The sequence below is a fragment of the Schistocerca cancellata genome, chromosome 8 (assembly GCF_023864275.1).
Source record: "Schistocerca cancellata isolate TAMUIC-IGC-003103 chromosome 8, iqSchCanc2.1, whole genome shotgun sequence".
Taxonomy (NCBI): Eukaryota; Metazoa; Arthropoda; class Insecta; order Orthoptera; family Acrididae; genus Schistocerca; species Schistocerca cancellata.
The window spans coordinates 595,349,049-595,374,127 of record NC_064633.1 but is presented as its reverse complement, the minus strand read 5'-3'; the positions used below and the strand labels follow the sequence as shown (position 1 = coordinate 595,374,127).

At 46.8% G+C, this 25,079-nt stretch overlaps 1 protein-coding gene across 1 annotated transcript in view; it reads right to left on the bottom strand.

The window, feature by feature from the left end:
* Positions 1-25,079, bottom strand: part of LOC126095699 (cytochrome P450 6a2-like) — a 108,905-nt gene that overhangs the window by 34,280 nt on the left and 49,546 nt on the right. The window contains exons 2-3 of the mRNA XM_049910451.1: positions 22,495-22,822; positions 11,018-11,255 (exon numbers count right to left, since the gene is read on the bottom strand). Coding sequence (XP_049766408.1) covers positions 11,018-11,255; positions 22,495-22,822 — 566 coding nt within the window. The remainder of the gene's footprint in view (positions 1-11,017; positions 11,256-22,494; positions 22,823-25,079) is intronic.

The following is a 25,079-nucleotide window of genomic DNA, read 5'->3' as shown; positions in this document are numbered from 1 at the left end:
GTTTGAACAGTTCTCGGGTATCCGACCAGGCAGCGTCGTAATTTCTCCACAATGTTTCGGCAGACGTACACGCTGCCATCTTCACGTGGTTCCTGACGAATGCTGTGGTGTTGCTGTCGGCGCCCTATATATACTAGCCGTTACCCCCTCCACCGTTTCACTCCTGGTGACTTCGGTGCAGCCGGTGCGGCGGCTACTGGAAGGGGTGGGGGAAGCGGCGCCTAGGTCTGAACTGGGCTCTACAGTCTCCCTCCTACCACCGTCGGGGGCGGTCCTCGTTCTATGGGACCGCATCTTTCTCTCCCGGCTGAGTGCGTGGTTCTAAGCGTGATTAAGTTGAAGGCCGCTGTCTTTATTAATTAGATTGTCCTTTAGTCGGATTTCGATCGCCTCTTTAGTAACGCAGTCCCAGAAGTAGGAGGTTTGACAGAGTGTTTTTGTTAGTCCATAGTATGGCCAGTCTTTATACAATGGTCAGGGCTGATTTACTGGAATGGCGTAATTCGGTATGGCGCTTGTGTTGGCGGCACCTCTCTTCTACAGTGCGGACTGTCTCCTCAATATGATTTTCCGCACTGACAGGGAATTTGATAAACGCCTGGTTTTCGAAGGCCTAGGACATCTTTCACTGAACCCAGTACAGTCAAGGTTTTTTTCAGGGGGTCGGAATACACATTTCGCATTGCGTTTCCCCAGGATTCCACCGATTGTTCTTGAGGTGTTTCCGACTGGGACACAGTGTATACAGAAAACCTACGAACACCGCTTTTTACCTAAATGCCTTCAGTTGCCACCACAACTCCCAGCGTGAAGGCTTTTTGCGCACACTTGTTCACAGGGCACGATCGATCTGCGATCAGAAGAGCCTTCCAGAAGAACTGCAGCCCCTCGTGACAACATTTGGGAAAAGTGGGTACAACGAGAAGCAAATAAGACACGCACTCAGACAGACTGCGCCAAGAGAACAAGAAGAAGATACAGAAGAACACAAGTCATCGGCGTTCATTCCGTTTGTCGGAAACACCTCAAGAAAAATCGGTAGAATCCTGAGGAAACACAATGGGTATTCCGACCCCCTGCAAAAACCTTGACTTTGTACTGGGCTCAGCGAAAGAGCACCTAGGCTTTCGAAAACCAGGCGTTTATCAAATTCCCTGTCAGTAAGGAAAATTACACATTGGGGAGGCAGTTCACACTGTAGAAGAAAGGTGCCGCGCACACAAGCGCCATACCGAATTACGCCAGGCCACCTCCCCCACCAGCTCCAGTAGACGCCGCGCCGGCCGCACAGAAGACACCAGAAGAGGAACGCAGGAGGGCGTAACGGCTAGTGTATATAGGGCGCCGAGAGGAACAGCACAGCATTCGTCAGGAACCACCTGAAGATGCCAGTGCGTACGTCTGCCGAAATATTGTGGAGAAGTTACGACGCTAGCCGGTCGGATACCCGAGAACTGTTCAAATTGGAGTTACGCGGGGAAAACTTCAGATCGCATATGCACAATGTTCTTCGAACGAATCGCAAACAAATGTGGCCCGCTGACACGACGTCGTTATTTGGGAACATGAATGGCAGACATGAATGGCTGAAAATGGTCTCCAATTAGCCGAACATAACTTTTTCCAGTCAACGATCGGTTCTGTTGGACCAAAGGACTCAGTCCATTCCATGTAAACGCAGCCCAAGCTATTATGGAGCCACCACCAACTTGCACAGTGCCTAGGTCCATATCTTCGTGGGGTATGCACCACACTCGATCCCTACCATCACCTCTTACCAATTTAAATCGAAACTCATCTGAGCAGGTCACAGTCGTCTACCGTCCAAACAATCTGGCCACGATCCCAAGAGATTAGCTGCACGCAAAGTCGTGCTGTCAGCAACGACGCTCGCATCGGTCATCTGCTGCCATAGCACATTCACACCAAATTTTGCCTCACTTTCCTAACGGATACGTTTGTCCTACGTCCCACACTGATTTAGACGGTTATTCTGTGTGGTGTTGCTTGTCTGTTAGCACTGACAAGTCTGCGCAAACGCCGCTGCTCTCGGTCGTTAAGCAGAGGCCGTCAGGCCACGGCGTTGTCCGTTATGATACGTGATTCCTGAAATGTGGTGGTCTCCACATACTGTTGACACTGTGGACCTGGGAATACTGACTTCCCCAACGATTACCGTAACGAAATGTATTATGCGTCTAACTCTAGTTCTCATTCGGCATTCAACGTCTTTAATTCGAGTCGTGCGTCCATTATCACGTTTACAGCCCTTTGACATCAGTCACCTGAGAATAAATGACTGCTCCGCCAACGCACTGCCGTTCTGTACCCTGTGTACGCGGCACTACCGCAATTTCTACATGTGCATGTCGCTACCCTATGACTTTTGTCGCGTTAGTGTATGATGCTAGGAAGGAACCATCCAAGCTGTTGTAGTAGCTGGAGAGAGGGAACACAGTTCTTGTACTAACACTGGAGAGTTGGTACCGACCAGTAGCTTATTTTTGCCTGCAAGGTCACTGATGTTGGTAGAGAATGTACACTCCTGGAAATTGAAATAAGAACACCGTGAATTCATTGTCCGAGGAAGGGGAAACTTTATTGACACATTCCTGGGGTCAGATACGTCACATGATCACACTGACAGAACCACAGGCACATAGACACAGGCAACAGAGCATGCACAATGTCGGCACTAGTACAGTGTATATCCACCTTTCGCAGCAATGCAGGCTGCTATTCTCCCATGGAGACGATCGTAGAGATGCTGGATGTAGTCCTGTGGAACGGCTTGCCATGCCGTTTCCACCTGGCGCCTCAGTTGGACCAGCGTTCGTGCTGGACGTGCAGACCGCGTGAGACGACGCTTCATCCAGTCCCAAACATGATCAATGGGGGACAGATCCGGAGATCTTGCTGGCCAGGGTAGTTGACTTACACCTTCTAGAGCACGTTGGGTGGCACGGGATACATGCGGACGTGCATTGTCCTGTTGGAACAGCAAGTTCCCTTGCCGGTCTAGGAATGGTAGAACGATGGGTTCGATGACGGTTTGGATGTACCGTGCACTATTCAGTGTCCCCTCGACGATCAGCAGTGGTGTACGGCCAGTGTAGGAGATCGCTCCCCACACCATGATGCCGGGTGTTGGCCCTGTGTGCCTCGGTCGTATGCAGTCCTGATTGTGGCGCTCACCTGCACGGCGCCAAACACGCATACGACCATCATTGGCACCAAGGCAGAAGCGACTCTCATCGCTGAAGACGACACGTCTCCATTCGTCCCTCCATTCACGCCTGTCGCGACACCACTGGAGGCGGGCTGCACGATGTTGGGGCGTGAGCGGAAGACGGCCTAACGGTGTGCGGGACCGTAGCCCAGCTTCATGGAGACGGTTGCGAATGGTCCTCGCCGATTCCCCAGGAGCAACAGTGTCCCTAATTTGCTGGGAAGTGGCGGTGCGGTCCCCAACGGCACTGCGTAGGATCCTACGGTCTTGGCGTGCATCCGTGCGTCGCTGCGGTCCGGTCCCAGGTCGACGGGCACGTGCACCTTCCGCCGACCACTGGCGACAACATCGATGTACTGTGGAGACCTCACGCCCCACGTGTTGAGCAATTCGGCGGTACGTCCACCCGGCCTCCCGCATGCCCACTATACGCCCTCGCTCAAAGTCCGTCAACTGCACATACGGTTCACGTCCACGCTGTCGCGGCATGCTACCAGTGTTAAAGACTGCGATGGAGCTCCGTATGCCACGGCAAACTGGCTGACACTGACGGCGGCGGTGCACAAATGCTGCGCAGCTAGCGCCATTCGACGGCCAACACCGCGATTCCTGGTGTGTCCGCTGTGCCGTCCGTGTGATCATTGCTTGTACAGCCCTCTCGCAGTGTCCGGAGCAAGTATGGTGGGTCTGACACACCGGTGTCAATGTGTTCTTTTTTCCATTTCCAGGAGTGTAGATTAAACCTGGGAACAGTTTTAATCATTGATTGCACAAGAACTGAACATTGTACAGATGTCTTACGTACTGCATTTTGATGAGAAACACTGAAAGTTTTTTTTTTTTTTTTTACAAACATTCGATATGCAATCCATGAGTCACCCAGAAGACGTCAATACGGTAATCGAGATCTTCCTATACACGTCACAGTATGGTATCGTCGACTGTGGCAATCGCTTGCCGTATTCTCTCCCGGAGCACTGCTACATCTTGTGGTGGGGGCCGTACATGCACCAGATCTTTAATGTGTCCCCACAGAAAAAAGTCACATTGGAGTGATTTCTGGTAACTGGGGAGGCCATTTCATGGAACAGCTGTCCCCTTCTGTAGCACGTGCGAGCCATCAATGCGGCAGCTCCGTGTTTAGGTACCCACGAACTTCACGATGAAAATGGGGTGGAGCCCCATCCTGCAGAAAGATGAAGGGAGAGTCCGACTGCGTTTGAGGCATCAGCCACTGCTGCAACATGTCCGAGTAGGAATATCCAGTGACAGTGGTCTCGGCGAATAAGAATGGCCTGTGCAGTTTTCGACGTGACAAGGCGTAAAAAGTATTTACATTTGGTGAATCACGCTCAAATTCAATGCATACGTGTGAATGCTTTGTGCCACAAATTCAACAATTATGTCTGTTCACTTTCCCATTAGTGTGAAAAGTGGCTTCGTAGCTAAAAATTAAGCTATAAACAATGCTATCACCATCCTCATTCAATTGTTGCAACTGCGAACAAAGGTTTCATAGACAACTTCCGTCGCAGGACTTTCCGCACTGTCATTGGACCCATTTCGAGTTCACGGGAGACGGACTGATTGCTCTGGACTGCTTATGAATGTCTCTCGTACGCGCTCCACATTCACTTCACTCACACTGGGACGTCCGCTTCTCTTTGCCGGGCACAAGCAACCCGCCATAACGAATTTGTTGTGCCAGTGATAAATGGCCTTCCTTGTTGGTGGCTTCTTACCGTACTTGCTTCTAAACATCCGCTAAACAGCTGTAGCACACTTGTTTTTGTCCAACTCCAACACAAAGAAAGCTCGCACCGCACCTGAACTCGCCATGTATGCGATTAGCGCTGACTATCGGCAAATTACCAAACTACGCTGTGGCGGTATATATGATAAAGGACTTTCAGGGTTTCTCTTCAAATGGTTCAAATGGCTCTAAGCACTACGGGATTTAACTTCTGAGGTCATCAGTCCCCTAGAACGTAGAACTACTTAAACCTAACTAACTGAAGGACATGACACATATCCACGCCCGAGGAAGGATTCGAACAGGCGACCGTAGGTTTCTCATCAAATTGACATATGTATGATATCTGTACAATGTTTGGTTCTTGTGCAATAAATAATTGAAAGTGTTCTCGGACTTTATGTACATCCTGTATAACATAGGAGGTGACCGAAGGTACTTTGTAAAATTTATAGTTCTGTTGCTTTTGGAATTTACAGATATTGGTAAAGTAAACGTTGGCATAGAGCGCACAGGAATGCTTTTTCTGCATCCTACATCATTTATCATAGAAAAGTTGCTATCAAGTAATTTGATTGTTGATAATATATATTAGAACTAAGCAGTTATCTGAAGGACATGTCGAGTGGAATTTTTTCATAACCGGTTAGCTGAAGAATATGCCGAGACGAAATTTTTCATAACGCTTAGAAGAGCGATACTATAGATGGGGAAGCTTTTTCTGCGAGAACTTCAGTTCCTGGAAGAACATGGCATTATGTGATGCCTATCAGCTACTGTCATCGCTGGCAGTACATGAGCCCTATCTGGGCACCACGCACAGACTCACATCTTACTGCTAAGAGAAGATTCAATCTATGGACATGTACCACGGATATCAGCATTCTCAAACCATAGACTCATATTCTTGTTTGTCAATATCAATCCCCTTTCCAAATGTCTCCATACTACCAATTTCAGCACGAGCAAGCTATAGACTGAATAAGACGGGGAGCAGGATACAGACCTACTTCGCTCCTTTTTTAATTACTGCTATCCTTTCATGTATTTAAATTCTTACAATGATCATTTTAAATGGTTACTAAATAACAATGTGGCATTAACAAAGCAAGTATTCAGTACAGGAAGACCGTCTTGCATAGCCTTAACGAAACTGCGCGAGACATTAATGTCTCGAAATCTTGATCTAAGCTAAATAAATGTGGTAAACGTGGGAACTGTTGACACATTTGTACCCTCATAGCACGTTTCTTAGTGATGAAAGGAGAGTGCGTGAACTATTATTCAAGCTATGATAAGAGTAGATTTTTGGGTAGGTGTCAGGCCTAACGACGTATTTTTGTTTTCACATCAATGTTATTACGTCAGCATCATTCCAGTCGACGGGGAGGGGGGGGGAGGAGTCGATCTACTCATATAAGTGTTAACCATCTTTACTGTCAGAGAAATCGAAGTTATTAATAATAGTTACACAAGAAAACATAATTACTTCAAATTTAAAGGTGAGGTACGAGCCCGTAGGAGCGTCGGTACATCTTGAGGCGCGTTTCGTGACCTGGTTGGGGTAGGCGGATAAACCTTCGTTGAATTAGGATGTGGAGTGTCGGTATAAGTAAAGCTGGAAAGATTTAGTTGTGCAGGTACGGGATAATACGAATGTTAGGGACGAAATAATTTGGTGGTAGGTGTCAAGATTGCGAATAGTGTAAGAAATCGGTAAGTGTTCGGTGAAGTAGAAGTTATAGGGGGGGGGGGGGTAGGGGGGGACGATGCGCAAACGACAGTAAGCATAAATCTGACAGAGCTACGTTTCGGTTCAAATGGCTCTGAGCACTGTGGGACTTAACATCTCAGGTCTTCAGTCCCCTAGAACTTAGAACTACTTAAACCTAACTAACCTAAGGACATCACACACATCCATGCCCGGGGCATGATTCGAACCTGCGACCGTAGCGGTCGCGCGGTTCCAGACTGAAGCGCCTAGAACCGCTCGGCCACTGCGGCCGGCCCTACGTTTCGGAATCATTGTCATAAGAGACGATACACGCCATCAGAATGTTGGAGGTTTGCAAACACCATGTATTGCAGGTGTTACAAGTGTTCGTTTTAGTAGTTTTCAGTCCTTTATGACCTTTCCATGTCAGATTATAGGATTAGCCCTACCTGCGAGGGCGTGCTGAAAAGTGATGACTCCGAATTTCTTACGTGAAAACTCTTAAAGATTTTGACATAAAACAGCCTTTATTAACATTCTACGTATTTATTCTTCAGGCTTTTACTTCTCAACACAGTCACCATGGCGATGAGCACATTTCTCCCAATGAGAGACTACTTTGCTGATAGCGTCTCTGTAGAACTTTTGACATTTTTGACCGAACAACAACCTGACCTCTACTTGCATTGCTGCATCACTATCAAAGTGAAGACCACGAATGTGTTCTTTAAGTTTCGGAAACACTCCGAGTGCTGTTATACACGATGCGATTAGCACCACCATCTCCTTCATTACGAGCGTGAACGACCCACATTGGCAAATTACTCATGTCGATACAATCATCACCGTACACAGCTTTTAATCACCTAAAATTTAAATTTGAGGCACGTTTCCTGCTGCTAGAAACTCGATTACAGCACGCAGTTTCTTACACACCGTCGTAGTTCCTTGATATACCGCCCTGTTACACTCTACAATTCGGAGCCCTCTAGCGGCAGAAAGTTGCGGCTCGTGTCAGTGATGAGGGAAAGGCTAGTGAATAATGTGCGTGACATGTAATATAGAAACCGATTTAGAGAACTTAAAAGGTAACCCGTAAACTCCATCCACAGGCCCTGGCAGACCCAGCGCTACCGACCGGCCGCCGTGTCGTCCTCAGACCACAGGCGTTACCCGAAGCGGACACGGGAGGGGGGGGGGGCATGTGGTCAGTACACCGCTCTCCCACCCGTATGTCGGTTTCCGAGACCGGAGCCGCTACTTCTCTATCAAGTAGCTCCTCAGTTTGCCTCAGAAGGGCTGAGTGCACTCCACTTGCCTACAGCGCACGGCAAATCGGATGGTCACCCATCCAAGTGCTAGCCCAGCCAGACAGCGCTTAACAAGGTGATCTGATGGGAATTTGAGAACCAGAAAAGAAATTTGAGAAGAGAAAACAGATCTGGAGTCACAACTTTCAGCACTCCCTGTCAAAATAGCCGCGTTAAAAAGTTTCTGACGCAGGGAAGGAAGCATCAAACTGATTTAAGCGAAGTCAAAGCAATGCTGATAAGCAAACGCCAAACTAAGACAAAATAGGCTAATGGGATAGTGCGAGAAGCATACACTAAATTCTAATGTAAAATTTTACCCACTAATTTGATGAAATAACTAAGAGGTAATGTTTTTCTTTATTAGTAAAAGAATCAGAATTATCTGTCGGTCGCTCAGTTATCATAATGCTAATGGAATGGAAGATGAAAGTGGGAGGACAAAAATACTGAACTCAGACGTCCGAAATTAGTACAATGCAGAAGATTCTATTTTCCTTCGTCGTTTCAATCACTGCACTAACACCGAAACGGGAGTAATTGAGATAAGTAATCGTGGAATAGAAAACCAATGAAAATCGCTCAAAAGAGGAAAAGCATCTAAGGCTAAACAGAAGCTCTTAAAATCTATATACACTCCTGGAAAAGGAAAAAAGAACACATTGACACCGGTGTGTCAGACCCACCATACTTGCTCCGAACACTGCGAGAGGGCTGTACAAGCAATGATCACACGCACGGCACAGCGGACACACCAGGAACCGCGGTGTTGGCCGTCGAATGGCGCTAGCTGCGCAGCATTTGTGCACCGCCGCCGTCAGTGTCAGCCAGTTTGCCGTGGCATACGGAGCTCCATCGAAGTCTTTAACACTGGTAGCATGCCGCGACAGTGTGGACGTGAACCGTATGTGCAGCTGACGGACTTAGAGCGAGGGCGTATAGTGGGCGTGCGGGAGGCCGGGTGGACGTACCACCGAATTGCTCAACACGTGGGGCGTGAGGTCTCCACAGTACATCGATGTTGTCGCCAGTGGTCGGCGGAAGGTGCACGTGCCCGTCGACCTGGGACCGGACCGCAGCGACGCACGGATGCACGCCAAGACCGTAGGATACTACGCAGTGCCGTAGGGGACCGCACCGCCACTTCCCAGCAAATTAGGGACACTGTTGCTCCTGGGGTATCGGCGAGGACCATTCGCAACCGTCTCCATGAAGCTGGGCTACGGTCCCGCACACCGTTAGGCCGTCTTCCGCTCACGCCCCAACATCGTGCAGCCCGCCTCCACTGGTGTCGCGACAGGCGTGAATGGAGGGACGAATGGAGACGTGTCGTCTTCAGCGATGAGAGTCGCTTCTGCCTTGGTGCCAATGATGGTCGTATGCGTGTTTGGCGCCGTGCAGGTGAGCGCCACAATCAGGACTGCATACGACCGAGGCACACAGGGCCAACACCCGGCATCATGGTGTGGGGAGCGATCTCCTACACTGGCCGTACACCACTGGTGATCGTCGAGGGGACACTGAATAGTGCACGGTACATCCAAACCGTCATCCTAGACCGGCAAGGGAACTTGCTGTTCCAACAGGACAATGCACGTCCGCATGTATCCCGTGCCACCCAACGTGCTCTAGATGGTGTAAGTCAACTACCCTGGCCAGCAAGATCTCCGGATCTGTCCCCCATTGAGCATGTTTGGGACTGGATGAAGCGTCGTCTCACGCGGTCTGCACGTCCAGCATGAACGCTGGTCCAACTGAGGCGCCAGGTGGAAATGGCATGGCAAGCCGTTCCACAGGACTACATCCAGCATCTCTACGATCGTCTCCATGGGAGAATAGCAGCCTGCATTGCTGTGAAAGGTGGATATACACTGTACTAGTGCCGACATTGTGCATGCTCTGTTGCCTGTGTCTATGTGCCTGTGGTTCTGTCAGTGTGATCATGTGATGTATCTGACCCCAGGAATGTGTCAATAAAGTTTCCCCTTCCTGGGACAATGAATTCACGGTGTTCTTATTTCAATTTCCAGGAGTGTATATTATGAGAAAGACCTGCCTTCCCTTCCAGCAGAAGGAACGAAAGCTTCCAAGCTCTTCTGAATTCTAGGAGGGGCGTCGATAAGGCGCAAGTAATACAATTACATTTTACATCACTGAAATAGAGTTGTTGTAGAATTATGAAACACTCTTTTTGCTTGTCTGCTACGACATTCCGGAAAACTAAAAATTTCTAAATAAGAATCAAGACGGAATCCGCAAATGAGCAATCTCTTAGCAGCTGTCGATGATTTTTAGAACATGACTTTCTTGACCATACACCAGCGACGAATATTTTAGCACAGGTTTTATTGTTAAGAACACATAATTGAAATCTGCAGCACATTTCGACATCTGCAAATCCGGAGACCAACAATTTATATACCGAAGTACTATACCCTATTGTGTTTTACGATCTACGCTATAGGAACCCTACTAATTTATTAAGCATTCTGCTATATAAATATTCATGGAAATATTAATGTTAATGAGCATGTAGCAAGTGGAATTGTATTCAGATTCTTAGCTTATAACACATCTGTGACCACCATTACTGATGAAATTTTACGATTCTTTCCATCTGGATATTCGGATATAAAATCTACATACGCAAATTTTCCTGTGAATATGCATTCCCTTTTTTCGTAACATATTTCCCACGCACTAGGATCTCGTAGTTATTGGGTCAGTCTAATTTACTGACGTAACGTATATCGGACATTTCATTCCATTTCTGGATATCTGAATTCCCCAACCGAGTACAAACCATGACATCTATGTCTTAACCGATACTGAGAACAGAATAAAAAACATGGAGCCATTACTTTTCAGCAGACCTGCGTACTTTTGTGTGTCAGTTGTAAGAACGAGACGGTGATAAGTGGTGGTGTGGAAATCATTTGGATCAAATGGGGGGGGGGGGGGGGGGGCGTGACGGAGGCTTAGCGCTAGAGGACTCAGTAAGAACGACTTACGGGCAGGACTGCTGCACGGCGACACGAGTCCGCCATTCTTGATCTGCAGCAGTAGCTGGATGACGTCATCGCACTCGATGCCGTGCCGCTCGCGGTGCTGCACGGTCTCGCGGAAGAGCCGCTGGAACAGCTGATGGCCCTCCGAGATGATGGTGCAGCGCGGAAGTAGGTACCGCAGGGGCAGCAACAGCGGCCGCAGGCACGGCAGCAGAGGGTCCCAGCGAGAGGGCTGCGACACCTGGCGAATAGCGGCGAGGTCAAGAGAGGCGGGGAAGAATTCACGTTCAGAGAGAAGAAACACAGACATTAATGTACAATAAATGCTTCCCAAGTAGAAGGTCTACTGCCCAGATCGCATTTCATACACATCCTGATAACTACACTACTGGCCATTAAAACTGCTACACCACGAAGATGACGTGCTACAGACGCTGTGATATGCAAATAATTTGCTTTTCAGAGCATTCACACAAGGTCGGCGCCGGTGGCGACACCTACAACGTGCTGACACGAGGAAAGTTTCCAACCGATTTCTCATACACAAACAGCAGTTGACCGGCGTTGCCTGGTGAAATGTTGTTGTGATGCCTCGTGTAAGGAGGAGGAATGCGTACCATCTCGTTTCCGACTTTTATAAAGGTCGCATTGTAGCCTATCGCGATTGCGATTCATCGTATAGCGACATTGCTCCTCGCGTTGGTCGAGATCCAATGACTGTTAGCAGAATATGGAATCGGTGGCTTAAGGAGGGTAATACGGAACGCCGTGCTGGATCCCAATGGCCTCGTATCACTAGCAGTCGAGATGACAGGTATCTTATCCGCATGGTTGTAACGGATCGTGCAGCCAAGTCTCGATCCCTGAATCAACACATGGGGCCGTTTGCGAGACGACAACCATCTGTACCAACAGTTCGACGACTTTTGCAGCAGCATGCACTATCAGCTCGGAGACCGTGGCTGCGGTTACCACTGACGCTGCATCACAGACAGGAGCGCCTGCCATGCTGTACTCAACGACAAACCTGGGTGCCCGAATGGGAAAACGTAATTTTTTCGGATGAATCCAGGTTCTGTTTACAGCATCATGATGGTCGCATCCGTCTTTGGCGACATCGTTGTGAATGCACATTGGTTACACGTCTCCGTCACCTCGTGTTCGTATTGACGGCACTTTGAACAGTGGACGTTTCATTTCAAATGTGTTACGACCCGTTGCTCTACCCTTCATTCGATCCCTGCGAAACACCACATTTCAGCACGATAATGCACGACCGCATGTTGCAGGTCGTGTACAGTCCTTTCTGGATACAGAAAACGTTCGGCTGCTGCCCTGGCCAGCACATTCTCCAGATCTCTGGCCAAAACGTCTGGTCAATGGTGGCCCAGCAACTGGCTCGTCACAATACGCCAGTCACTACTCTCGATGAACTGTGGTATCGTGTTGAAGCTGGATCGGCAGCTGTACCTGTACTTGCCATCCAAGTTCTGTTTGACTCAATGCCCGGGCGTATGAAGGCCGTTATTACGGCCAGAGGTGGTTGTTCTAGGTGCTGATTTCTCAGGATCTACGCACCCATATTGCATGAAAATGTAATCACATGTCAGTTCTAGTACAACATATTTGTCCAATGAATACCCGTTTATCATCTGCATTTCCTCTTGGTGCAGCAGTTTTAATAGCCAGTAGTGTAGTTTCAGCAAAGTTATAGTGACATCTTCATATCATCATATACGTGTATCACACTGCTACCCGTCAACTGAAAACATGTATCTAAACTCACAGAAGAGACACTCCCATGCAATACTACACTAAAATTTAAGCCATAATTGTATCACAGAGATGTCAACTACACCAGATAATACTAGTTTTGGCAATGTTAGATTGCTATCTTCAGATTTGTGTTACAAATTTGTCACAAGGTTTATACACTGAAGCGCCTGGTATAGGCATGTGTATTCAAATAAAGAGACATGTAAACAGGCAGAATACGGCGCTGTGAGCGGCAACGCCTGTATAGGACAACAAGTTATCCGGTGCAGTTGTTAGGTCGGTTACTGCTGCTACAGTGGCAGTTTATCAAAATCTGAGTTTGAACGAGGCGTTACAGTCCGTGCACGAGCGATGGGACGCAGCATATCCGAGGTAGCGATGAAGTGAAGATTTTCCCGAGTGTGCCGTGAATATCAGGAATCAGATAAAACGTCAAATCTCCGACATGGCTCCGCCCAGAAAAAGGTCCTGCAAGAACGGGACCAACGACTACCGAAGAGAATCGTTCAAAGTGACAGAAGTGCAACCCTTCCGCAAATTGTTGCAGATTTCAGTGCTGGGCCGTCAACAAGTGTAAGCGTGCTAAACATTCAACGAAACATCGTCGATTAGGCTTTCGGAACTGAAGGCCCACTCGTGTGCCCTTGATGACTGCATGACACAATGCTTTCCGCCTCACCTGGGCCCGTCAACATCGACATTGGATGTTGATGACTGGAATCATGTTGGCTGGTCGGGCGAGTCTCGATTCAAATTGTATCAAGCTGATGGATGTGTGCGGCTATGGAGACAACCTCATGTGTCCAACGGCCCTGTATCATTGGTGGGGGCAGTTCAAGCTGGTGGAGGCTGTGTAATGGTGTGGCCGTGTGCAGTTGGAGTGATATGGGACCCCTGGTACGTCTAGATACGACTCTGACAGGTAACACGTACGTGAGCATCCTGTCTGATCACCTGCATCCATTCATGTCCATTGTGATTCCGACGGACTTGGGCAATTCCAGCAAGATAAAGTGACACCCCACACGACCACAATAGATACAGAGCGGCTCCAGGAACACTCTTTTGGGTTTAAACACTTTCGCTAGCCACCAAACTCCCCAGACATTAACATTATTGAACATGTCTTCCAAAGCGCTGTTCAGAAGAGATCTCCACCTCCTCATAGTCTTACGGATTTATGGACATCCATGCAGGATTGATGGTGTCAGTTCCCTCAAGGACTACTCCACACATTAGTCGAGTCCGTGCCATGTCACGTTGCGGCACTTCTGCGTGCTCGTGGGGGCGCTAGTCAGGTGTACCAGTTTCTTCGGCTCTTCAGTGTCATTATCATACGTAATTTAGGAACAACATTAACTCAGTTATCCACAACGTCTGACACGTGAATTTAGAGCCCCTACCTGTGGCATATTGCCATATTGCCACCTTACCTTTGAAAACATAAAGGTGAACTGTGAAATTAAAAATATTATATAAAAGGATGCGCTCACAGCCATAACTCTATCAGCAATGCACAAAGTTGTCAAACACATCAGATGAAGCATAGCAATAAGTCGGGTAATTACAGTACATTAGCGATCCAGAAAAAAAGAAGAAGAATTTTTTTAAATTACAAATGAAGATTGTTAAAAATCGTCTACATGTAATTCTTAATAAGAGATGTTCACAGTTGCATGTGATTCCTAACTATGCTAAAGCGAAAATTAATAGCACCACTTTAGTTGAAAAAAAAATTAAAAATTAAGGCTAAGATTAAAATTTTATGACTTGAGCTACAATAAGAGAGTCTGATAAAGAGATGGAACTGCTGTCAGGTAAGGCTACAGAACTACAAAAGTTCTTTTAAAACATGAATTAATACCAGTTGAGTTGCACAATAAGAGGCGAGCAGTTTGTAACAGTGTCAACAATCATTCAATACCAACTCAAATTAGGCATGAAAAAAGGATTAAAGATTTGTCATATTTCTAATAAAAAACCCGACGCTATCCCAACTGTAAAACACAAATTTCCATAATGAGTAGTAAACATCAGTAACATTCCTTTCTCAGACGATCAACAGGCAATATTACCGAAAGGTTTATAGTGGATATCCAGGAAAAATTTCGTACGAAATGGTCTTAAGGAAATTATAATCGATACGAAAATTGCTCCATACGAGACAAAAATGAGTGACTATCAGGCAACAATTGTAGTTGCAAAAATTAGTGAAATCATAATAAATGAAGTCAAATATTATCATTAATGGAATTAAGATGAACTAATATTAAAATGTGTAAATGACAAATTCCATGATGCTAAGGCCATGGTTCAAAACTCCTTCAAATGGTTCTGAGCACTATGGGACTTAACTTCTGAGGTCATCAGTCCCCTAGAGTTTAGAACTACTTAAACCTAATTTACCTAAGGACATCACATACATCCATGCCCGAGGTAGGATTCGAACCTGCGACGTAGCGCCTAGAACCGCTCGGCCATCCCGGTCGGCTTGATGAGATGTATCGAACTTTTCCACAATTTACGTTATAATTACGTTAACAGCTTTAATACACTTGTTAAGAGCTTTTCCACACTGTCTAACGTCTGTTTCTTGTTAGTATTACTATTTTGCTGGCTTCTATTCTGCTACCACCTCGAAGATTTTGTAACTGTATGACGTCATGTATTTTAACATCTTTTATTTTTCCATTATATTTATATCTGTGTGTGTGTATGTTATTATCACTGAACACACACACATACACACACACACACGCACGCACGCACACACACACACACACACACACACACACACACACACACACACATACATGCGTGCGCGCACGCGCACACACCCAGACCGAGCGAGGTGGCGCAGTGGTTAGCACACTGGACTCGCATTCGGGAGGACGACGGTTCAATCCCGCGTCCGGCTATTCTGATTTAGGTTTTCCACGATTTCCCTAAATGGATTCAGGCAAATGCTGGGATGGTTCCTTTGCAAGGGCACGGCCGACTTCCTTTTCCATCCTTCCCTAATCCACTGAGACTGATGACCTCGCTGTTTGGTCTCTTCCACCAAATCAACCCCACCCCCCTCCCCACACACACACCCAGAGAGAGAGAGAGAGAGAGAGAGAGAGAGAGAGAGAGAGAGAGTTTATGCAATTAGAAAGAAGGCAAGGGCAGATAGAATTTCTTGAGATAGGGGAAAGAGGTTCAGGAGAGTAGACCAGTTCAAACACTTGGGATCGTGGTTTACCACGGACAACAACATAAAAATGGACATCAAGGAAAGAATAGCAGTGGCAACGAAATGCATGCATATCCTCAGAGAGACGCTTGGCTCTAAATCGATCTCAGATAACACGAAGATGAAAATCTACAAAACAGTTACATGCCCAGCAGTAATGTACGGTTACAAACGTGGAACATGACTAAGAGAGAAAGGGAAAAACTATTAATATTTGAAAGGAGAGTAATGAGGAAGATATGGGGACCAGTTTTAGACAATGGAGAATGGAGGAGGAGGAGAAACGAGGAAATCTACCTTCTGATGCGACAACCAAGTATCCTACAGAAGATAAAGAGAAAAAGAATACAATGGGTGGGCCACGTAGCCCGTATGCCAGATGGAAGACAGGCGAAGATGGCACTGGAGGGGAGAGAGAGAGAGAGAGAGAGAGAGAGAGAGAGAGAGAGAGAGAGAGACTGAGAGAGAGAGAGAGAGAAAGATTCTACCGGGTGATCAAAAAGTCAGTATAAATTTGAAAACTTAATAAACCACGGAATAACGTAGATGGAGAGGTAAAAACTGACACACATGCTTGGAATGACATGAGGTTTTATTAAAACCAAAAAAAAGTCCACAAAATGTCCGACAGATGGCGCTGGACAGCAAAACGTCAGTGACTGCGTATGACAATCGTGTGTAAAAGGAGCTGTAATTATAGTGAGAATCAGATGCGCCAGCAGTCGCAGCGTGCTGACGTTACCTGAAAAGGCACTTTTAGTGAAACTATATTATCAGAATGGGGAATGTGATAGTTCAGCGTTACGATCCTATCGCCATAGGAAGGGGTTTCGAACGGGTAAAGATCCGTTGACAAATGCATCTGTGGCGAGAATGATTTCGAAGTTCGAAGTCACGCGTTGTTTAGACTATAGACCCCGTAGTGGCCGACCGAACACAAGGCGTAATGCTGCTGAGATAGTTCAGGATGAAATGGAGACTGTAGCGGGTTCGTCTATGCACGGGGAAGTCAGCGCTCGTACAGTCGCACGTCGCACCGGCATTCCATACGCTACTGTTTGGTAGGCACTCAGGCGTACCTCCGATGCTATCCGTACAAAACCCATCGGCATCATGAACTGTTACCTGGCGATTTAGTGAAGCGGAGGGCATTTGCGGTGTGGACGTTTCAAAAGATGGCGGAAGATGACGATTGGTTGAGTAACGTGATGTGGACCGACGAAGCTCATTTCACGCTCCGAGGATCTGTCAACGCCCACGACTGCAGAATGTGGGCTACCTAAAATCCTAGAACTGTCGTGGAAACTCCATTGCACGACGAGAAAGTCACGGTATGGGTTGAATTTACCACATCTACCGTTATTGGGCCTTTTTTCTTCGAGGAAATGCGTGATTCTGGTTTTGTAACTGCTACCGTGACGGGTGAGAGGTACGCCGCTATGTTACAGAATCGGATCATCTCCAGCCTGGCTGATAAACACCTGCTGGAACGTACGATGTTTATGCAGGCTGGCGCTCCACCCCATATTGCTAGACGCGTGAAAGATATCTTGCGCGCGTCGTTTGGTGATGATCGTGTGCTCAGCCGCCACTTTCGTCATGCTTGGCCTTCCAGGTCCCCAGACCACAGTCCGTGCGATTATTGGCTTTGCGGTTACCTGAAGTCGCAAGTGTATCGTGATCGACCGACATCTCTAGGGATGCTGAAAGACAACATCCGACGCCAATACCTCACCATAACTCCGGATATGCTTTACAGTGCTGTTCACAACTTTATTCCTCAACTACAGCTATTGTTGTGGAATGATGGTGGACATATTGAGCATTTCCTGTAAAGAACATCATCTTTGCTTTGTCTTACTTTGTTATGCTAATAATTGATATTCTGATCAGATGAAACGCCGTCTGTCAGACATGTTTTTAACTTTTGTATGTTTTGTTTGTTCTAATAAAACCCCATGTCATTCCAAGCATGGGTGTCAATTTGTACCTCTCTATCTACATTATTCCGTGATTTATTCAGTTTTCAAATTTATACTGAGTTTTTGATCCTTAGTTCAGTTTCATCGAAATCTGTCGCAGCTGAAAGTGGAAAAATGTACGTGACTGCAGAAATTTTATTATTTGTACCACCAATTTCTTCACGTGCTCCACGTCTCAAAACTTATCACAAAGGGCTTCTTGGTGTACAAGGCAGTAAGTCCCATTTAACAAATGCAGGTGTTATTCCTTCATTGGAAACTAAATCATTAAAATCTTTCTGCATCGTACTGTAATGTCGTTTCTCAGCAAATCTGCAGCACGTGTTGTTTATGTGAGTGCATAACAGACATCGAGAATTCTCTTCCCGCTCTACTGTCACTACTACTCAGTTTTAAAGGATTCTGACGCTAGACCTCTAGAATGAGTCGTTTTGGGCATCTGGACACTCTACCTGTGAGCGTCCTTCATACCATGAACAAACAACGATGGGTAATCAGCGCTGACACCAGTATCTACCGTAGAGAGTTGGGCTGTCCGAAAACTGCCTCACCACAATACTAACTAAAATGTCGCGCTGTACCGGATACTTCCGAGAATGATCGAACAAAACTGTTACTGGCTGACACTCAACCTGCACGCAGCCCAGACACTGGATCGTGCGCTGCTTGGTAGAGTCACTGTCACAGTCACTGTCCTGTGTTGTAGAGAGTACAGAACCCGATGACAGATTGAACGAGGTAGCAAGGCAGGTGGGTGAAGTGATTTCTTACCACATGATTGCGCTGCCAGCTGTAGGCTGAAGTGAGACATGGTCCTGCACTCTGGGCAAGTACAAGTGCATTTGCATATGAGCGATATTATGGTGTTGTGCTCAACATACTGGCCAGGAAAACTGTGGCTATCTGTTAGGGGGAAAGCTCCTGGAGCCATATGTATCTGCACTGGCGTATTGGAGGCGGTACTGGTTCCAAATCGAAGCTAAAGGGAATGGGGTGGGTTGGTTCCGCTTTTATAGTGTTGGAATTACTACTGTTTATGCAGCTTCTGACACCAAAACATAGAGCCACAACCAAAGATTGGGAGAGGTGGAGACGCAGGACTTCTGGTTGTTGAAAACAGTACTGAACCCGTCTTCTGCTATCAGACTCTCAGTTCAAACCGTCTAAGAGTGTTCCTCATTGTCTCCCTACGTCTGTTTGAGAAATACGAAGAAGAAACCATGTCAGATTTGGAGAGTTTTGAAAGACTGCATCCATTCTCAGCAAAGAAATAACTTGTCCCATTTTGGCAGCAGCTGCAGTCCGGTTTCAGATTACTGTCCTTCACTGCTACAAGAATGAGTTAAATACATTCTCCTCGGATTTTTTTTAAGGATCTGAATTGAAATTATAATTCAATAAAGCTCTTAATACAGTTGGCAGCTCAAAGGTAAATTCACCTAGGGGTTGCTCATTACGAAATGGTTTAGAATCTCTAGATTGACTTATTAATAATTATAAAGTGTCTCTCTCACTCTCTGAGAGATAGGTTTGGTGCACACATATGTGTCTCAATATGTGGTGCGCCTTGGGAATGTTGTAGTAAAGGTACTACCATTACTACAGGTTACTTAGAGTAAGTAATGGTGACTACAGATGAACCTCCATCATGATGCACAAGAGCTATCGAAACCACTAGTACTTCTCCTTAATAATGAGGGTGGGTAGATTTGTGTGTAGCTCCATCCCAATGTTCAAGAATTCAAAAAGTTAATACTACTGTAACTGGTTAATCAGGACAAGTAGCCTCTGGATGTTCCTTCATTAGGATGATGTCCTCTACTACAATTACACTTGCTACTACTTAGTTAGGGTAGTTAGCCTTAGTGCATAATTATGTACATATGTGACGACCACTACAAATTCTAATAGAAGTGGTTAAGAAGGAATGAGCAGTAAACGAGGGTGCACCTTCCTTCCAATATACTGTTAGTGCCATAACTACTGCTACTAGTTAATGAGGCTAAGTAATGCTGCTTCCACACTATGCTGCCTCCGCACCAATGTTCGGGTAGTACCACCACAACTACTACTATCGCTTCATGAAGGCATGTAGTGGTGCAGCCAGGTGTACATATATCCCAATGTGCTACGACTTCCATAAATGCTAGTACTGCTACTGCTCGATATGTCAGTCTGGTGATTCGGCCTGTTGAGCTTCCATTCAAGAACAGCTTTCCATAGTTGTTTTCCTACAGGATAACATTGGCTAACACACCGCTGTTGTAACTCACCGCCCTCTATAGAGAGTCGATACGATGCCTAGGCAGGTCAGTCTCCAGATCTGTTTCCAATCGAGCAGATGTGGCACATCATTGAATGACAACTTCATTGTCATCCACAATCACCATTAACCGCCTCTGTATTGACTGACGAAGTGCAACAGGTATGGATATCTATCCCACAAACTGACATCTGTCACCTGTACAGCACATTGCATGTATGTTTACATAGTTGCATTCAACGATCTGGCGTTTACACCGTTTATCAAATTACCAAAGTTCCACATTTGCAGTGGCTTATCTTGCACTGCAGTGCTGCATACAGGCATACCTCATCCTGCTGTGCTGAAACATCACAAATGCCACAACTGTTGCTCGATTGTGAGGGAGAGTAGTGATGGCTAAAGGCACACCTCCATCGCAGTGTGCTGAGACAACAGTAAGTGCTTCTAAAGCTACAGGTAATAACGGAAAGTAGTGGCGCCTAGAGACACACTTTATCCCGACTTGCTGAGCCATCCACAGATGCTATTATTGCTACAGAATAATGAGGGCAGGTAGTGGTGCAACTACGTACATCTCATCCAAATATGCTACTACTTCTGCTGGTTGATGATGGAAAGTAGTAGTGCCTCCAGGCATGCCTCCTTCCCAATACGCTGGGACTTCCGTAAATAGTACTACTACTATTGGCCGACAAAGGCAAGTAATGGTGTATCCAGGTTTACCTCATCCCAGTATGCTGAGACTTCCGTGAGAACTATTTCTGCTTCTGGTCACTAGGGCAGGAAATGCTGTTCAAGCGTACTTTATCCCGACATGCTATGACTTTTGTTAATGCTACTACTCCTATTGTTAGATAAGGGGAAGTAGTGGAGGTTCCAGGCGTGCCTCCTGACCAATATCCTCAGACATCATAAATACTACTACTGCTACTGGTCAATGAGTCAAGTAGCAGTGTGTTCAGGCAAACATCATCTCGTCATGCAGAGACCTCATTAAATGCTACTGCTGCTATTGCATGATAAGGGGAAGTGGTGGAGATTCCAGGAGTGCCTCCTTACCAATATCCTGAGACATCCATAGATAGTACTACTGCTACTGGTCAATGAGTCAAGCAGTAGTGTGTTCAGGCATACATCATCTCGCCGTGCTGAGGCCTCTTTTAATGCGACTACTACTGCTATTGGTAGATACGAGGAAGTAGTGGAGGTTTTGGGTGTGTGTCCTTACCATTGTCCTGAGACATCCATAAATACTACTACTGATACTGGTCAATGAGTCAAGTAGCAGTGTTTTCAGGCATACATCATCTTGCCGTGCTGAAGACTCTGTTAATGCTACTACTGTTATTGGTATATAAGGACAAGTAGTGGAGCTTCCGTGCGTGTCTCCTTACCAATATACTGAGACATCCATAAATACAACTACTGCTACTGGTCAATGATTCTAGTAGTGGTGTGTTCAGGCATACATCATCACGCCATGCTGAGGCCTCTGTAAATGCTACTACTGCTATTGGTAGATAATGGGAAGTAGTGGAGCATCCTGGCGAGCCTCCTTACCAATATCCTGAGACATCCATAAATACAACTACTGCTACTGGTCAATGATTCTAGTAGTGGTGTGTTCAGGCATACATCATCACGCCATGCTGAGGCCTCTGTAAATGCTACTACTGCTATTGGTAGATAATGGTAAGTAGTGGTGCATCCTGGTGTGCCTCCTTTCCAATATCCTGAGACATCCATAAATGCTTCTACTGCTACTGGTCTATGAGTCAAGTCGCAGTGTGTTCAGGCATACATTATCTTGCTGTGCGGACCCTTCTGTAAATGCTACTACTGCTGTTGGTCGATAAGTGCAACTAGTTACGCCTCCAGGGTTTTTTTCTTCCCAACGTGCTGGGACTACCATGAATGCTACTACTGCAACATTCAATGAGGGATAGTAAAAATGGCTCTGAGCACTATGGGACTCAACATCTTAGGTCATAAGTCCCCTAGAACTTAGAACTACTTAAACCTAACTAACCTAAGGACATCACACACACCCATGCCCGAAGCAGGATTCGAACCTGCGACCGTAGCAGTCGAGAGGGATAGTAGTTGCGTGTCCTGTCATATCTCTATCCAACTTGCGGTTACTTCCGTAACTGCTACTGGTCGATCCCCATGTACTTCGACGACTGCTACTGGTTAACGGCAGTGTTGGCGCTGCTCGTACCTCCATACCGATGCGCAGGAACTGCGAGGTCGGGTCGTCGATGGCGCCGCACTCGACGCCGAAGGCGCAGCGCCCGATGACGTCAGTGGCGTAGCCGGCGAAGACGCGGTGCGGGCGCAGCTCGACGGGCCCCGGCGCGCCGCGGCAGTCCGCCTGCAGGCGCTGCAGCACGCACGACACGCAGCCCTCCAGCAGGCAGAAGACGCGCCGCGTGCGCTCCGGCCCGAAGACCAGCCCGACGCGGCGGCGCACCTCGGTGTGGACCGCGGTGTCCCGCAGCACCTCGTGCGAGGCCGGCCGGAAGCCGCAGTAGCGCACCTGCGCCGAGCTGTCGCACCAACAACGACACTTGCAGCTGTTGTTTCAGGGTCACAACCTATGCAATACCTAGACTTTTGTCGTACTTTGTGCTATAGGAGATATTCAAATAAAGTCGGAAGTGACGACAGAAGTACTCTACACTACTGCCCATATAAAATTGCTGCACCAAGAAGAAATGCACATGATCTACATCTACATCTACATTTATACTCCGCAAGCCACCCAACTGTGTGTGGCGGAGGGTACTTTACGTGCCACTGTCATTACCTCCCATTACCGTTCCAGTCGCGTATGGATCGCGGGAAGAACGACTGTCTGAAAGCCTCCGTGCGCTCTCTAATCTCTCTAATTTCACATTCGTGATCTCCTCGAGAGGTATAAGTAGGGGGAAGCAATATATTCGATACCTCATCCAGAAACGCACCCTCTCGAAACCTGGCGAGCAAGCTACACCGCGATGCAGAGCGCCTCTCTTGCAGAGTCTGCCACTTGAGTTTGTTAAACATCTCCGTATCGCTATCACGCTTACCAAATAACCCTGTGACGAAACGCGCCGCTCTTCTTCGGAGCTTCTCTATCTCCTCCGTCAACCCGATCTGGTACGGATCCCACACTGATGAGCAATACTCAAGTATAGGTCGAACGAGTGTTTTGTAAGCCACCTCCTTTGTTGATGGACTACATTTTCTAAGGACTCTCCCAATGAATCTCAACCCGGTACCCGCCTTACCAACAATTAATTTTATATGATCATTCCACTTCAAATCGTTCCGCACGCATACTCCCAGATATTTTACAGAAGTAACTGCTACCAGTGTTTGTTCCGCTATCATATAATCATACAATAAAGGATCCTTCTTTCTATGTATTCGCAATACATTACATTTGTCTATGTTAAGGGTCAGTTGCCACTCCCTGCACCAAGTGCCTATCCGCTGCAGATCTTCCTGCATTTCGCTACAATTTTCTAATGCTGCAACTTCTCTGTATATTACAGCATCATCCGCGAAAAGCCGCATGGAACTTCCGACACTATCTACTAGGTCATTTATATTTATTGTGAAAAGCAATGGTCCCATAACACTCCCCTGTGGCACGCCAGAGGTTACTTTAACGTCTGTAGATGTCTCTCCATTGATAACAACTTGCTGTGTTCTGTTTGCTAAAAACTCTTGAATCCAGCCACACAGCTGGTCTGATATTTCGTAAGCTCTTACTTTGTTTATCAGGTGACAGTGCGGAACTGTATCGAACGCCTTCCGGAAGTCAAGGAAAATAGCATCTACCTGGGAGCCTGTATCTAATATTTTCTGGGTCTCATGAACAAATAAAGCGAGTTGGGTCTCACACGATCTCTGTTTCCGGAATCCATGTTGATTCCTACATAGTAGATTCTCGGTATCCAAAAACGACATGATACTCGAGCAAAAAACATGTTCTCAAATTCTACAACAGATCGACCTCAGAGATATAGGTCTATAGTTTGCGCATCTGCTCGACGACCCTTCTTGAAGACTGGGACTACCTGTGCTCTTTTCCAATCATTTGGAACCTTTCGTTCCTCTAGAGACTTGCGGTACACGGCTGTTAGAAGGGGGGCAAGTTCTTTCGCGTACTCTGTGTAGAATCGAATTGGTATCCCGTCAGGTCCAGTGGACTTTCCTCTGTTGAGTGATTCCAGTTGCTTTTCTATTCCTTGGACACTTATTTCGATGTCAGCCATTTTTTCGTTTGTGCGAGGATTTAGAGAAGGAACTGCAGTGCGCTCTTCCTCTGTGAATCAGCTTTGGAAAAAGGTGTTTAGTATTTAAGCTTTACGCGTGTCATCCTCTGTTTCAATGCTTTCATCATCCCGGAGTGTCAGGATATGCTGTTTCGATCATTCATTGGACAAATATATTATACCAGAACAGACATGTGATTACATGTTCATGCAATTTGGGTGCATAGATCCTGAAGAATCAGTACCCAGCACAGCCACCTCTGGCCGTAATAACGGCCTTGATACGCCTGGGCATTGACTCAAACAGAGCTTGGATGGCGTGTACAGGTACATCTGCCCACGCAGCTTCAACGCGATACCACACTTCATCAAGAGCAGTGGCTGGCGTATTGCGACGAGCCAGTTGCTCGGCCCCCATTCACCAGACGTTTTCAACTGGTGAGAGATCTGGAGAATGTGCTGGCCAGGGCAGCAGTCGAACATTTTCTGTATCCGGGAAGGCCCGTGTAGGACTTGCAACATGCGGTCGTACACTATCCTG